Source organism: Danio aesculapii, chromosome 19 (assembly GCF_903798145.1).
Source record: "Danio aesculapii chromosome 19, fDanAes4.1, whole genome shotgun sequence".
In the NCBI taxonomy this organism is placed as follows: domain Eukaryota; kingdom Metazoa; phylum Chordata; class Actinopteri; order Cypriniformes; family Danionidae; genus Danio; species Danio aesculapii.
In genome coordinates this window covers 26621242-26639166 of record NC_079453.1, presented here as the reverse complement: position 1 = coordinate 26639166, position 17925 = coordinate 26621242, and the positions used below count along the sequence as shown (strand labels likewise).

At 37.9% G+C, this 17925-nt stretch overlaps 1 protein-coding gene across 1 annotated transcript in view; it reads left to right on the top strand.

The window, feature by feature from the left end:
* Positions 1 to 8007: 8007 nt before the first annotated feature.
* The window catches only part of glcci1a (glucocorticoid induced 1a), a 61772-nt gene continuing 51854 nt past the window's right edge, over positions 8008 to 17925 (top strand). The window contains 1 exon segment of the mRNA XM_056480083.1: positions 8008 to 8740. Within this exon segment, the coding sequence (XP_056336058.1) occupies positions 8314 to 8740 (427 nt within the window). The 5' untranslated portion in view covers positions 8008 to 8313.

Below are 17925 nucleotides of genomic sequence, written 5' to 3'. Positions count from 1 at the left end.
AATGTTTGCTTGCAGATCATTCACCAAGACACTCTTAGACCTGGTGTTAAGATGCGTTTTTGTCAATCAGATCATAAGTAAATGAGGCAGTTGTATTCTCTTTAATGCTTCTTTTTTCACTTTCAACCTCTTTCCTGATTTCTTTGATGGGAAGGTCTGTGGGTATGCATATGTTTGGGCTTTTGCTGATTTCTTAAAAATCTAATATTTACAACAAATTACTGTTAGAATAAATAACCTTGTTTTTTTGTTTTCCAAATGCATTCAACCACATATGCTTTCCATCTACCTTTGGAAGTGGCCAAAATTGCACTAGTTTTTCAGACACCAATTACACCCGTTTTAGCATTGCCTTCTTATGATCTGTTTGATGAAAACACATCTTATTGTCAGGTGTAAACAGTGCCTTAACCCTTTATCAGATGAGGAACCGTATTTGGTAACTTTGTTTACATTTATGATTTGAATATATATATATATATATATATATATATATATATATATATATATATATATATATATATATTGTAATCAAAGTTCAAAGGTTTTGTAATAACCCTCGGTAACACTCCAAGGTTTTTTAGATGAGTGTTTTAATAGCTATGTTTCCATCCAAAAATGCTAATGAAATTTATGCGCAAAACAGGAATATCGCATAAAAGATGTGCGAATAAAGCAACGTTTCGATTCAATGAGTAAAAGAGAACAGTCATCACTTCCTGATCAACTTGTGCCAAATATAAACAGTAAAATGGAATTTGCTGCAGTAGGAGAAGCTGAGTGAATCTTTTATTTATTTAATAAATGACTTGCGCACCAGAAAACAGTATGCCGACACGCATTGAACGCATGGTGGCATTTGAAGCCATTAGACGCAAAACACAGAATACCTTATTAAAGGTTAAAGGTGTGATGACATACCACTAGTTTCAAACAGTGAGCTACTGTGAAACAGACAATTAGAGCAGAGCTTATTGCTAATATTTATGACCCTTCCAAATGAGGTCAAAACAGACAGTTTCATTCTAGGGGCAAGTCATAGGGTTCTTAATGGACTGTTCTGGAGAATCTGTGCACTTTTCTACGCTCTTGACACTTCTGGAGGTAATAATAATATAAAAACACTAATACTGAGATGGTTAAGGCGTTTATCGAATAAAAAGTTCATCCTACTCAGTTATGCGCATACGTTTTTTATGCACATTTTCAAAATACATGCAGAATCTCCAAATAGTACATAAAAATAGGTGGATGGAAACGTAGCTATTGAATACCTTATTAAAGGTTTACGGTGTGATGACATACCACTAGTTTCAAACAGTGAGCTACTGTGAAACAGACAATTAGAGCAGAGCTTATTGCTAATATTCATGACCCTTCCAAAACAGACCGTTTCATTCTAGGGGCAAGTCTTAGGGTTCTTAATGGACTGTTCTGGAGAATTTGTGCACTTTTCTACGCCACATACCTTCTATGTAGATATCATAGAACAATTGTAAAACACATTGTTTCAATGCATTCTATGACACCTTTAAAACAGTCATGATATATAGGAAAACTATTTAATGGTGAACTGTCACTGTGTAATTTTCAGGCATATTTAAAATAAATTGAAGTGTTTCAATATAAATCATATTTTAAACATACACATCATAAAAGTATATTAAAATAGCAATCACAGTGGCCTTTTGGCTAGACCCAGTAAACCTTGTGGTAACATTCCAGGATGTTTCTCCATCTAGCAAGACTTCTGTGGTGCTCAATAGTTTGACCTCCCAGTTTGCAGTTTATGAAGAAAAAGTTCAGGGGCCTCATGTACGAAAACTTGCATTGAATTCATACTAACATTGCATATGCACAAAGCTGTAAATGTGCGTACACAGTAAAAAATTCAGATGTATGAAACACTGCGTACGCGGAATCCCACGCATATTCTCTTTGTACATCCGAATTAACGTGCAACTGAGCGCAGGTGCACGAGTGTGAAACCCCTCCCTGCCTCCTCCCCCTAATAAATATGGTAATGACTCTACTTTGGGAAAACCAAATGAAAAAGCAAAAGCAAGCAAAAAGAGAAACTTTGAACAGATTGTGAATTGGAGGTGCTCCTTTCGGAGGTAGACCGGAGAAAAACAGTGCTATTTGCAACTTCGTCCTCTAGAATAATAACAAAAGAAAAAAAGTGGGAGAGTGGGAGAGTTTAGCTGACGCGGTTAATGCAGTGGGGTCTGAACATCGCACTGTGAGTGAATTAAAAAAGAAATGGTCCGATGTAAATTTTGTAGTGTCTATTTAGGCTAAGTGCAAATAGCACACCTCGTTGGAATGAGCTAGTTGAGTGATTCCCACCCATCACTGTTTGATTGACTGAGACAACATAACTAAAGAGACAAACAGCAGTGAGTGGCGTAGCTCGTAAAGCGCATGGCAACATCTTTAGACACGATCGATCATGAACCCGGTTCGAATCCAGCGTCTGATGAACTTATTCTTCTTTTTTCACCAACTACATATCAGATTTTGCCTACTCTATATCACGAGGAAGACAAGTAGGCATCATTAATAAGTGTGTGTATTACGTTAAGCACATTTGAGCGTCACATATTATTTGCACATTTATTCAATGGAAATGTTTCCGAATCACGTATGAAAATTCATCTTCAAATGGCGCCTTGCAATGTGCGTGCAGCCGATTGCTAAGATTACATTGGGAAAACCGGCGATCGCTGCAAAGTGCGCTTTAATGTTTGGCTGGTCAACTGCATAGTATGGAAACCTTATACCTGCTAGACATGCGGATGATTCCGTCCCATATAGCTGTCATTGCACGGCTCAAAGATACTTTGTAGTGTGCAATTTAACCCAATTGGCTCTAGGAGTCGCCAATGGAAATAAAACAAACACGCACAAGAAATGCACGTACGCCAGACATGAAGTTGGCATGGACCAACGCACATTCTCACATTCATTTCATCATTAGTAAATTCAAACGTGAGCGTGAAATCTGGCGTACGCAAAGTTTTTGTGCATACACAGCGTTGATATATGAGGCCCCAGATCACTAAATGGAGAAAAATCCTAGAATGTTTTTAAAAACTTTGATTTATTTTCATCTGATGAAGAAAATCTTGGTTAATAGGGGGATGAGTAAAATTATCAGGAACATTTTAGTTTTTAAGTTAACTAATCCTGTAATGCATGAAGTTTTAAACATCCATTTTGGGAGACGTATTCTGAACAATGCTTGATTACAAAAACATGCACACAGGTTTTAGTATTTACAATTCTGTCTGAATAGACCATGTGGTCATTGAACTTGTTCCTTCTTTTCCTTTTCAATTAGTTTGTGGGTTTTATCATAATGCATGCTGCTATTTGCACATTGCACTCAGGAGTTAAGCTGTGTTTTCTTGACATTTTCTGTACTTTAGATTATGAACCTGATATCACATCAGATCTTACTATTATTTATATGTATCACCAGCTTCCTTCTACTTCATCGCAGTTACTGTCCTATCCTTTTCAAAACACTGTACTGAAGTTATCAGTTTTGTTGTGCCGTGTTTGCCCTTTAAAAGTGAAGTGTCTGTACTTCTTCAGGTGAATATTATGCTCTGACTTTATGGATTTCTGTTTGATTCATATCTGGAACAGAATTTTCACTGATTCTGATCCGATATGATGTATACAGTAAATTCTGAACATGGGCAGAGTGTAATATGATGTTATTTAAATAAAGTCTTGTTTGATTACATTGTTACTGTTTTTATTTGCTATTTTTTATGTATATTTATTATGTTATTTAAGGGTTTAACACTGAATTATAAATTTTTTTTGTTTTTAGACGTTTAACTTTTTTACAAAAATCCAAAAAAGTAAGGGTCAACCAAAGTATTTAGTTACTATTTTGGCTGACATTTAAATTAATATTGTTTTGACAACTTGCACCAACCTTTATGAATAAATTATATCAAATTAGATTTATTATAAAGCTTACTATTTAAAATTAAAGGGTAGTTCAACCCGAAATTACAATTTACTCACCCTCAAGTGGTTTCAAACATTTTTTTCTTTCTTTTTCTAAACAGTCACTCACTATCATTCTCTTATTCCCTGTTCATCAGTTGTTGCCACAGTGGAATGAACTACCAATTATGATTGCCACAACACCCATACAATCTCTCATTCACTTACTATGGCCAATTTTATCCAGCCTAGAGGAGCGCAGGGCACAAAGTAATGTGGGATAAAATGTAACACAGAGTTTTAAGGTATTTGCTCAGGGTTAACTATGGCATGCTTCTGAGGTTTTCACCACAGTGTTGGCAAACATCTTCATGCCAATTTTTTTTTTAAATTGGCGAAATTTGGATGAGAAACACGGGAGAAACCATTATTTTTCAGCATAAATAATTTTTATTATACTCAATATTTTTTTATTTTCAAAAAATCTGTAAAAGTATATTAGTAAAATCTTATATTGTTGTGATTACCGTCTTATAGGCTAAAAGATTCAACTATTTTGAAAGATGTAATAAAACACAGTGACTGCTAGCCAGTTTTGAGAAAAAACGACACAGGTGGGTTAGTTGTAACAAGGTGTTACAAATAAGCCACACACTGTTGGACACCAATTAAACAAACACAATTATTTTTGAATTTTGACTACTGTTGAAAACCTTTTATATGATAAATGTTTTTAATAGAAAAAATAAAATATATTCTATAATGCAAATAAATCCAAATGTGTTTATCCAATAGATAAACAAATAAACATGCTGTGCTATATAGAATAAAAAATTTGAGTTAAGTACTGAGGAAATATACTATTCATTCATTCATTTTCTTTTCAGCTTCGTCCCTTTATTAATCAGGGGTCGCCACAGCGGAATGAACCACCAACTTATCCAATAAGAAACACCCATTCACCCTCATTTACACACATACATAGGGACAATTTAGCAGAGCACTTGGAGGAAACCCACTTGAAAACAGGGAGAGCATACAAACTCCATACAGAAATGCCAACTGACCCAGCTGTGGCTCGAACCAGTGACCTTCTTGCTGTGAGGCGACAGCACTACCTAATGTGCCATCGTGCCCCCCCCAGAAATATACTATGTGAACTACCCCTCTGTCTGTTACAACTTGCCCCGCAGGTGGGGTAAATAGTAAAATTTTTACTCCTGGCACTTTTGGCAATACTGCACAGAAACCATATTGGTCCGGCGATCATACTTTCAGGGCTCATTTGTAGGAGAGGCTTGTGTGTTGTTGGTAAACAAATATGGTTTGTCTAACCCTATTATGTTGTTCGTTATTTGGCCACAACCAAAAAGTGCTACTTTGTGCCATGCTCTCCCCTATATCGCACGTCTTTGGACTGAAATGGACATTGGATTTTGAAAAAAGCTTCCATATTATGAAAACCAATACAATGCAAGTCAATGGTTAGATTAAAGGTTTCCACCATTTTAAAAATATTACTTTTTTATTTAGCAAAAGAAAGAAACTCATAAAGCTTTGAATCAAATAAAGGGTCATTAGGCCTGTCACAATAATCAATATATCGACTTAAAGCACAACACATAGACATGACCTCAATTGTTTTTGGTGATGCAATAGGGGAATTACCAACCTGTGTCACACAGGTTCAACTGTGCATACTGGTTGCAAAAAAAGACCAGTTGCAATAGCAAACGTGGTGTTGTGCGGTAGGATGCCAAAATCGAAAATAGAAAAATAGAAAACTTAAATTTTACCGTACACCACACTGCTTTTAATGCCAACCGCAGACGTCTTTGGCTAACAGCCATCAGAAGAGCTGAATGGAGTGACGTCCTAATTAAAAATGCTTGACTCTGCAGTTCTCATTTTATATCAGGTAAGTTCACTGCTATGCTGAATCTTACACATTACTCGTTTTTGAATGCAGCAATGTATGATTTCAGCAAAAACAGTTAAAAATGGTTAATTGAACTGCAGACACTGAATGCTTAGAATGAAATGTAAAAATTTAAGTTCACATACTCATACCCTGCCATACAGGTGCAGTTCGCTGTCAGAATGCAGTTGTTTTGCTTGTTGATGATTACCCAGGCCTTGTACAGGGTAGATCGGATATGCGGCGGGCCGGAAGTGCGATATGTACATCAATTATTGTAGCATTTTTTTTTTACACTGTATAACAATAACTAATATTTTTACAGTACTGTGACGGTTGGGTTTAGGATTGGGGTAGGGGTAGGCATTAAAAAATAAAATGTATTGGGTAATTTAATAGATAGCATAAATAAAACTCGGTACAACTACAGTTTTTATGTTACTGTGACGGTCAGGTTTGGAGTGGGGGTAGGCGTTAATAAAATGCAATAAATGGGAAATTTAATAAATGATATAAATAATTCTCGTTAACTTCCGGCCGCAACCATATCCGATTTAGAAACAACCCTTGTACAGTTCCATCTTCTTTCCTTGTCTTTGGCTAGGCAGAACCTCGGTTTTTAGCACTACAAAGTTTTGAATCTGGTAATCATGGAACATTATTTCTTGCACATGACCACACAGATCAAAATTGTAGGCATCCAAAGACTTGTAGGCCTTTATCTTCTCTCTTGTAAAAACACTTGGAGTTTCAATGAGATCCATTTGCTATCGAAAATGGACCTGTCAGACAAACGCCGTTGACTTTAACGTTAATTTTGCTGAATAACTGTGCTTATCACTGGGTGACAAGCTAAGCTGTTATAATATGCTGAAAGCATTATGTAAATAATATATATAATATGTAATCAATATAACTTATCTCTAATACAACAACAAACTCTGTACTGCATCGGATGTCATTCCCTCGGTGTAAATGCTAGCGCTCCCGTTTTTTTCTGCAACCTCGATGCGATGAATTTTATCGATATTTATCTAATTGCGCAACATCCTTATCTCTACTGGAGGTGCCAATTTACTATAAATTAATGTAGTATACTTTCATGTGGGTGTCTGACATCTGAAAATAGATCTACTAGCAGATATCGCAGCATCTGTTACTTTTTACCTTGCACTTTTTTGTTTACATTTATTATTTATTTAGGATATATGCGCTTTCACATTGTGATTCCAATGCCTAATTATTAAATTGTTAAAATGACTATAATTAAATATAATCTTTATGAGAATAAAATATGATGTGTTCTTATTAATTTTGACAATTATATTGTCATTCTGGCATTATATAATGAGTGGCATTAAATGGTCTTAAAATGACAATAATACAATTTATCGCAATACATTTTGGTGCAATATATCGTACAACAAAAATAGATATCGTGACAGGTCTAAGGGTGAGTAAATGGCAGATTTTTCATTTTAGTGTGAACTATCCCTTTAATACCCAAAATTGTTGCATTTCACTATACAAAAAAATACATCCAATTCATATTTAATTTTTATACTAATTAGGCCCACTAGAAATTGGGAATTATTTCTCTTTTCACCACTGCAGAACACTACCTTCAACATGTATGCTAGTGTGGTTTTCTAGTGCTCACTTATTATTCCAACAGCAGAGAGGGAAGAAATTCTAGGTGGTTGAAAGTGAAACCAACAAATAAAACCACTGCTAGAGAAACACGTTTCTGTAAGTGCACATTTTACCTCAAAACATAATTTCAGATACAACACTTGTGTCGACTAGCCCAGTCTCTGGAGTACGTCTTCTCATGTACTTACAGTTAAGTCCGTTACGCAGTGACCATCTGTGTTATCTAGTACTGAAGCGTGCACGCTCAGATTAGTCTGTCAGTTTACAATCTTTCTAAACCAATAACAAACACGTTCTCAACCACAATGAATCCATTGGCTCTCTCTAGACCTATCATTTTCCTGCAGCCAATCACATTTTAGTTCGACCACGTAATGCACCATTCAGAAGCCATGAGAGCGCCGGACACTCCCGCCCACACGCCTCAGTGACTGTGCCGCCGGAGTGCCTGTCATTTGGAGTCACACAAGGCAAAAGAGGGGTGCTGAGACACACGACAGTCGGGTTAACATTTCTTTCCAAACTTTTATTTTTTTATTTCCAGACTCGGATGTACTCCTGATACATTTAAAGACATTTAGCGTCAACCAATCAAGGACCACAACTCCGTTCAGGGAGGCTACATATTCAGCGAACCAACCGACATTAAAATAAACGTCGGCTTTGTAACTAATCTCAAGAAGTTTAATTAATGACTTAAATTTAGTTAATGAATGCCTGGGAAGGAATTCATTTGCGTATTTTACTGTAGAACTACCACATAGCTAGGTTGAGTAATGTCAGCATCACCTGTGCACTCAGCTCGGGTCAGGCGCAGCAATGACGGGTCCCCTGTCAACACCTCCTCCTCCTCAGCATCATCCTCATCATCATCATCATCCTCATCCTCCACCGGCAACACGAGCCGGTTGCAGCCCATTCGTGCCACGGTGCCCTACCAGCTCCTGCGTGGAAATCAGCACAGCCCGACCCGCCCTCCCGCGTCCTTCTCCACTCCCTCCTCCTCCTCATCCATCTCAGTCGGAAGCAACACAGAACCGACAGCATCAGCCCAGCACAACAGCTCCACTCCCGGCAGCCCGACGCTCGCCAGTCCGGCAGGAAGCGCCTCGCTGGACGGACGGCTGATCCCGCGGCAGAGGCGCTCTCCACCGGAGCACAGGAGCTCACCCGAACGCTGCCCTCATTCACCTGTCCTTAGAGGTAAACAACAGGCCCAGATCCTTCATTTACTGCCATTCATTTAGGCATCTTCTGCTAGAGTCGAGTAATTGGGTCAGGGTGTTTATCACGGGCTGTTTATGAAAACGTCATCCATTCTTCATTTAATTATCTTGTTATTGCATGTAAACATACATGACATGGATATGACAGCTTTAGATGTCTGTTCATTGAATGTAGACTGCATTAGGTCCGATTAGCTCGATCTATTTATTAATTTTTAACTCGTGCTTCATTGCAGCCAAACGCGTTTTAAGCGTTAACGCATATGCAAAATGCTTATAACCATGGTTTTGTGCTTAATGGCTGTGTCTCAAAACCTAGTGAGCTGCCTAAACAGGCGTCGTTTTTTGTCTTTGCGTCGCGCGTCAGAAGCGTTTGGTTCCGTTCCATATGTTTATAAACGCGTCTTACGTACACACCCCCTGTCAGCTGGAAAACGCCGTTTATGTAGCGAGCTCGCTAGGTATTGAGACACAACGCGCGCTGCTGGTTCGGCTCCTGCTAAAGCTAGCGCTCCGTAGTTTCATAAACAAGCAGAACTAACTTACTCATTTTGGCGTTATCCCACTGTCCCCAGTTCCGTTTGTGTGTTTCTCACGGTTGTAGCTAATTCGCGGTTGTTTACCGGGCAGGGATGGAAAGAATTACGTGCGTAATTGGAGGTTGAGTGTATGCGTGTGTGAAGGCCACACAGGGGGCCTCGTCACAAACACACAACCTCAACCCTGCTGTTCTGCTTCATAACACATTATTAAGAAACCTAAATGGTGCAAATTAAACGACCAAAGAGATTTCTTTTGGCCACTTTTAGTGTTGCCTGTATATTTACGATGAATGAATGAGGTTAACGTGTAGGAATCTGTTCATTCATTCCCAGCACTTCATTATCATGTTCATATTAAGGCCCTTTTGACATAATTACTAGTGCACTACTTCTTAAAACAATATATTATGTTCTTTTCTCACTAATACAGCGGCTTCAAAATGTGTTGCAACCAAACGAAGAGATGTTCAATTGATGTTTAATTCACACACATTTTTCTGCAAATGCTTTCTGGGGCCAAAGTTTATATATGGAATGTTGGCAATTTTCTCTTTTTATATATACTATATTAATCTTGTGTCAGACTTTAGGTGTGTAGTTGTTGACATGAGCATATGTATGTCATGTTTGATACAGGTAAATTAGTAATTTCCAACTTATTTTATTTATCATGTGGGAAGAGCACCTTATACACAGAAACTGAAAGTGCATCTCATCGATAGGAATGTAAGTAATGACCAAATGAATAATAGATATTATTATTGTATGAGTGCTACAGGGGTTGGACAATGAAACTGAAACTGCCCAATTTAGTGTTGGAGGTTTCATGGCTAAATTTAACCAGCCTGGCCAATCTTCATTGATTGTACATTCCACCAGTATGAGCAAAGTGGTAAGGTTTAACTAGCTAAGTATTAGTACAGTTTGCTTAAACATTGCTATGCACACAACATTATGCATGACATATCAGAGTTTAAAAGAGGTCAAATTGTTGGTGTGTGTCTCGCTGGCGCATCTGTGACCAAGACAGAAAGTTTTTGTGATGAATCAAGAGCCACGTTGTCCAGGCTAATGTCAGCATACCACCAAGAAGGACGAACTACATCCAATCGGAGTAACTGTGGATGCAAGAAGTAGCTGTCTGAAATGTCTGGGTGCTAACCCGGATTGTAGCCTAAAACATAAAACTACAGCTGCCCAACTCATTGCAGAATAAAATGTGCAGCTCAACTGTCCTGTTTTCAGAAAAACTGCTCATCAGGAGTTGTCACTCGTGCCAATGCCCAACGGTTTCAAAGGTGCCAGCTAGGTATGAGACGAGACACGAGATTGAGTTCACGAGACTAGACGAGACAAGATTTTTATACTATTGTTTTTTTTAGTCCTCAATAACTAATTTCGAGAGGAGCACATGATAGGATTGACTACAGCTGATCCCTATCACTAATCACTACCTAGCCAATCGGATCATTCCTAATTTAATATAAATATCCAGCCTAAACTTCATTCCTCATCTTCGTTTTGGAAAAACCCCCATCCATCCCTTCTGGATGCACTTGTGGCTCAGTGGCTAGCACTGTTGCCCAACAGCAAGGAGGTTGTTGGTTCAAATGCTAATTGAGCAAATCGACACTCTCTGTGCAGAGTTTGCATGTTCTCCCTGTGCTCGCATGGGTTTTCCCCGGGTACTCCGGTTTCCTCCCACACAAAGAACATGCAACAAAAGTTAAAGTCACAAGCACCTACTACGTAAAATTAGCGGTCTATTCTTGGGAAGTTATCGAGAACTACCTGATCTCGTATCCCTCCTAATGCTTATTGACCAGGCGGGAGCCTTGGGCTCATCTATCTCCGAGCTCAGGGTTCTCTCCCGGGACAGCATGCCAAACCTGCTAAAATAGTCAAGCATTATCTAAGTGTGAACTCTTAAATTCAATTTGAATGAATTATGCTATAAAGGACAAAATATTTTGCTATAAACTCTACTTGTTTGGATAAACTCTGAGCTACTGGATGTGAGTATGGACTCATAGGAGAGAGCTGTTTTAATGGATTTTGATACCGCACGCTGAATGAAAAGAAAACTTCAGTTTTTTTCCGGATGGCATAAATGATGATGATGATAGGTGTGTGTGTCTCCAGGATTTCACTGTGTGCACGCACTCGGAGGAGATGTGTGTGTCTGTGGTGCTTTACTGACATGGTAGGTGCTGAGAATAGTGTCAAACAGCCGTGTGTATGGCTTATTTTGTTGTAAAATGTGGCTTTTGAATATGGAGTTTTCATCTCTGTTCTGCACTTAAATAATGCAAAAGATTTTCTTGTGTCAATTCGATTTCTGTTTATAACGATTATGACTTTAAGCATGTCTAAAGTGCTTTTCCATCGCATGGTTAATTTGTTGTAGCAGCCTTTGCTTTTGAACGCAGCAACTTTTGAAGCTTGAAAAAAGCGGTTACGTGACACCCCCCCCCCAAGCAAATGAGTGCCGGGTTGCCAGCTGTGTGCAAAGCACTTGATTTGCAGTTCAAATCCAATCCTGCCTCCAATATTCAGTGCTAAACTCACCCTCACACTCCATCATAGCATCACAACTCACGAGACAACTTTTCACCTTGACAAATCTCGCCGCAATTTAGTCTCGCAAGATCTTGTAGCCCAAGATCTCGTCACATCCTTAGTGCCAGCAGAAAAAGTCTTGGGCTGTGGATAATGTGAAACATGGATTGTTCTCTGATGAGTCCACCTTCACTATCTTTCCCATGCCGAGGAGAGTTACGGTGTGGAGAAGCCCCAAAGAACATACCACTCAGACTGTTACATGCACAGAGTGAAGCATGGGGGTGGATCAATGATGATTTGGGCTGCGATATCATTGTATTCCCTAGGGCCAATACTTGTGCTAGACAGGTTCGTCGCAACCAAGGACTACTGATCTTCTTTTGGACAATGCGCACTGGGGTTGAGCCGATAGACAATGCCATCGTCCATCGCCGATGGCGATAAACTTCACTATGCTGAGCGGGCATCACGATCCATCGCCCCGCCCCACATTTATATTGATGTATAACTTATTATTTGCATGTCATCTTAAAAGCAATAATGGTCTTTTCATGAGGTGTGTTAAATTTAACATAAAGCTGCCGCTTGCATGGCTGATAGCATCATGAGGATTAAATGAAGGATTATACAGTACCTCTCGCACTTAAAATGTGTAGATTCAGTGGCAAACACTGTTACCAATTTCATAGCGGACGTGAAGCCAATGGAAGTCTTTTATCCACTCTTGGAAAGTGTAAATAGTGGATTAGCATTCAGCACATGATCACTAACAAGATGCGCCATTATTAGTAACTTTAGGTGGTTTCTAAAACAAAATCTGTCTGTTATTTTCATTCTCTCATCTTCAGCGCTTTACGTTTTCACGGTTGTAGCTCCTGTCATCTGAAGGCAGGAGGCACTGACTGAGTAATTTGCAGCTGATATTACCTAATCCATCTGCGTTCAGTTCTAGAGCAGTGGGCCAATAAGAAGAGCACACAGGCGGGGCAAGCATTGCTGGCTTTTTTTGCTTCAGCAAGTTCACATAACAACTGTTTTAATCTGTTCCTGAACGCTGCATTTGGCGTTTTTAGGTGCACATTCTGCAGAAATGTCTCCTAAATCCGCAACAATTTATGCACTCGCTCAAATGCTTCCAAATATATGTTTAGGTCACATAGATAAAATTTCGGGCGCATATGCAACCGAAACGGTCGAGCCCTAGCATCTTTACTTGTGATTATTTCCTCATAATAATAATAATAATAATAATAATAATAATAATAATAATAATAATAATAATAATAATAATAAAATAAGGAAGTTATCATCAATCACAATACAAATTGCAGTGAACTCTAAACGAACTCTCGTCTCCTCCACCAGCCGTGAGAAAAAGCCATTATAACGACACAGGTCATTGTGCCTATTCATGCAGGAGTCCCGTGGAAAAAAGTGATTGGCAGGTGGTGATTTGTGTGTAACCTTATTTATTTATGGTTTGGTTATGGGTAAAGCAAAGACCATGTGGGACAGGCAGTGAAAACGGTAGGCTACAAATAATTCATTCGTTATGAATTAATTGATATTTGACAGCAACCACCGCCTGCCTTTGACGACGATGCCATTGTCCATCGCGATGTTTCACATTAGACATCGTACAATGCCAAATTGGTCAACATCGCCCAACCCTAATGTGCACCCAAAGATTCAGACATGGTATCCTAAGGGTGGTGCCATGTATCAGAATAGTGATATACTGTAGATAATGCACAATACACACAGCAAAAATGGTGACAGAGTGCTTTGATGAACATGAAAGTGAAGTTGAACATATCTCATGGCCTGGACAGTCACCAGATCCTAATATTATTGAGCAACTTTGGGATGTTTCAGAGGAGTGAGCCAGTTTCCTTCACCAGCATCACATAGTGACCGGGCCTCTGTTCTGCATGAAGAATGGCTCAAAATTGTATCTGCCAATCTGGTATCTGTCATTCCCAAGATGAATTGATGTTGTACTGGCTGCAAAAGGAGGCCTTACATCATACTAATGAATTATTGTGGTCTAAAACCAGGCGTTTCAGTTTCATTCTCCATCACCTGTATGTATTGTGGAATATTGCATAATACCATGACTTTGCATCAATTTGTATATAAAAGTTTGTTAAGGCTGTATGTTTAAAAATCCAAGTTGTACAAGCACTTCCATACACATCCTACTTAATTCATTTGTTGACTCTCTTTTTTTGTTTGTTTTCCATCAACAGCAGTGCAATTCACTGAAAGTTGATTTCCCTAAAAGCTTCAAACACACCTCATGAATTATCAGAAAATCTAGCGCAAAAAGTGAACCATCCCTGATATTGGGTCATTAGAACTGCATCAGTATACATCAAGTTCAGTTTAGTTGAAATAGTTTAAATGAAATATTGCTGTCTACCACCTGACAGAAATTGGCTTTTGGTAGTTTTTTGTAATTACAGAAATCATTAAATAATTTAGGAACATTTTACCATTTGTGAAATGAGCAGATATATTTTAGAAGTGTAATTTATCATTCAAACAAGTGCTCATATAGTTCAGTATCGTCTTAAGCACTTTTTGTTTCACGGATTGTGTGTCGAGCAATATGTGCTATTCTTTTGTACTTTTTTTTTTGTTCACTAAGACGGCAATGGTTTTAGTTGTGGCTTTGTGCTCATATATGAGAGCATGTAAGTGCAGTGACAGGTATCAGCGTTCTGACTCAGGCCTGCTATCACACACACACACATACACACACAAACACACACCCACCCCAGAGCTGAGAGCAGCATTATGACATAACACTAATCACAAAACACACACTTGCTCGCTCTTTTCTTCTACAGTATATACTCGACTGCTAGAACTAGATTACAGTGCATAGCATAAAGAATTAAATACAATGAGATCCAAATTTATGACCACTTAATTTTTTTCAGAAATAATGTAATCTTTGTAGTTCAAAATTGGAAGATTTAGTTATAAATATCATATTAGTTATACCACGCTAGTAGAGGAGTAGCACAAATCTATTATTTTGTAGAAAACAGCAGTGAGTGAACAAAAATTGCAACTAAATTTCTGAAGGTCACAACAGTCAAAAATAAGCAGAAAGTATACAGGCCCTTGCTTTAAATGACTTCAGTACATCTGTGGCCACAGGACATTGCTAGTCTTTGCTGTGATCTTGATCTACTTTTCTTGCCATCTTTTCCAGACATTCCTTTTAGACATAACTTGTTTCCCAGATATTTTGATTAAGGTTTAGTTCAGGACTCTGGACTGGCCATTTCATTATTTCAATATTTTCAGCTTCAAGCATTGCAAGCATGTTTCAGCTCCAAGCGTTTTCAGATTTGCTTGTTTTTGCTCCTTTTTCCTTCATAGAAATTGCTGGCTTATTGTCCGTTAAATGCAAAGAAGGAACTGCAAGTTGCAAATGGAGCTATGATATACTTTTGCTTTCACTCTACCCTGTACATTTATACAGGGTGGGTGTACAGTAAATGGTGCAAATTCTGATGTTCAGAAAATCGTATGTCCAAAAACACTCATCACAAGTGATTGTTGTGTTTAAAATTTGATTTAAAAAGCAATTACATGGAATTCCACGCCAAAAACATTGACATAGAAAAACTTTTATTCTTTGCTTTCTGAGTCTCTCTCTCTCTCTCTCTCTCTCTCTCTCTCTCTCTCTCTCTCTCTCTCTCTCTCTCTCTCTCTCTCTCTCTCTCTCTCTCTCTCTCTCTCTCTCTCTCTCTCTCTCTCTCTCTCTCTCTCTCTCTCTCTCTCTCTCTCTCTCTCTCTCATAACAGCTATTGATACAAGACGTGAATGTACACAAAACATACAGGTTCTTTTTCAGTACCAGGAAACCAGCATGCCTGCTCACACTGTGTTTGTGTGTGATTTATAAATGAATTGAAACCTTGTCCCCAGTAAACTAACATTTCTGAAGACTATGTCATGTGTGACATATAATACAATACTCACTGTTCGGTGAGTTTAAGTCAACTTCAGTTAGATCAAAATTTCGGATCAGTTTTCTGTCCACACAACATGCTTCTCAAGCTTTTTGGTTGTTTTCCTGATGGAAGGTTTGATCATTGCAAAGCTTTCAGTCCAAATTTTCTTAAACATTAAGACATTGTATGCAAAATCTTTTCCCTCTTCAGTACTAAACTAAAGCTCAATCCCAGCTGCAGTTTTGAATGAAAGCCCATTGAGATTCTCCACATTATCATCTTGTGCATTTGTATTTAGTGGACGACCAGCTTTTTTGAGAGACATGAATGAGGTAGTGACATTTGTAAAGATGCAACTCACAACTAACTTCTCTTGCTTTGGCTAAAAGGATCATTCATTTGATCCTCATCTGGACAAACTGTCGTTGGAGGGATTCAGAGACTTAAGAAAGGCTTACCATCTTGCAAACACTAAGGAAATACATCAAAAGTTAAAAAATTATTAATTTTCATCTCTTCTATATAATTTTTATTCCTTCGGCTTAGTCCCTTTATTCATCAGGGGTTGCCACTGCAGAATGAACTGCCAACTTATCCAGCATATGTTTTACACATTGGATGCCCTTCCAGCTGCCACCCATCACTGGGAGACATCCATACACACTCATTTACACACATACACTATGGCCAATTTAGTTTATTCAATTCAGCGTTTTTAATTTTTCAGTAGTCATATGTAGTTCAGTGTGAAAATATCCCCAACTTTGGGTGTTTCAACATTAAAATGGAGACTGTCTTGCTTCTTGTCCTGACTTTAGCTCTTATTTGCATTAATTATTAAATAAGAGCTATTTCTGGATTATGTGGGTTTTTGCACCATAAAGCATTTTGCAGTGTCATCAGAAATAATGTGTTTCCTACTTTTAGCACATTTACTTTTAGCACTGTGGATGGCATCTTTTCCCATTGGCATCGTATTGTACAGATATAAACTTAAACAAACTCTCTCGCATATCTAAATTATAAACTCTATATTTTTTATTGTATTTTGGGATTTTATATTTTGAAGGCACTGCAACCCATAATGGCTGTATTTCAAAATGAATCTGTTTTATGCTTGAAGACCGTAATGTATATACACAGAGCTGGGCTGATAAATTTAGATTGCACATTTGTGATAATGTAATCTGACTACTTTTGGATTACATTTAGATTACTTTGGTGCTAAAGCCTATTTGAACTTCATATATTTATTTTGACATATACAGCAGGGAAAATAAGTATTGAACACCTATTGTTCAGCAGTGCAATGATCCAAATCACAGCCAAGAAAATTCTCAAATGTTTTTAGAAAAAGAAAAACAAAGCTGTAGAATGGCCCAGCCAATCACCTGACTTGAATCCAATACAAAATAAAGTTCAGATTAATAGGCGAGACCCACAGAACCATCCAGATTTGTTCACCCTGTTGAAGTCTGTGGAAAAACTCACCCCTGAACAATTCATGCAACTTCATTCTTCATATGAAAGGTGTCTTTAAGCTGCCACCACCAAAATACATTTCTGTAGTTCAGTACTTTCTCCTTGTGTCATTTCATTGTTATTACACAACTAATTTTTCAGATTTTTTTTGTTTTGTTTTGTTCTATTTTTTTATTGTTTGGGTTTTTACCGAAATCTGGTTCGATTCCATGTCAACAGCTCCTTTAGAAATATTATTCCCAGCAAAAAAAACATGATGTATTCAGTACTTATTTTCCCCACTGTACAAAGAAAAACATATTTTCCGTTAGTTACCATCAACAAGAACCTCAACAAATTCTGTTTAAAGTGCAATATATTGACTATTAATAAAACTGAATCAAAAATGAATCGCACCCTACAATTGTATAGCATTTATTCAAAATCAAGTAAATTTTGAAACAGCCATATTACAGAAAACAATATTGAAAACACGAAGCTCACAGCCATATCACAGCAGATATTCAAATTCTACAAATTTAATCTAAAAGCACTAGAAATGAATATGACAGCATCAATGGAAACATCAAATAATAGCATGAAGAATGTAATGTACTCTAAATGTT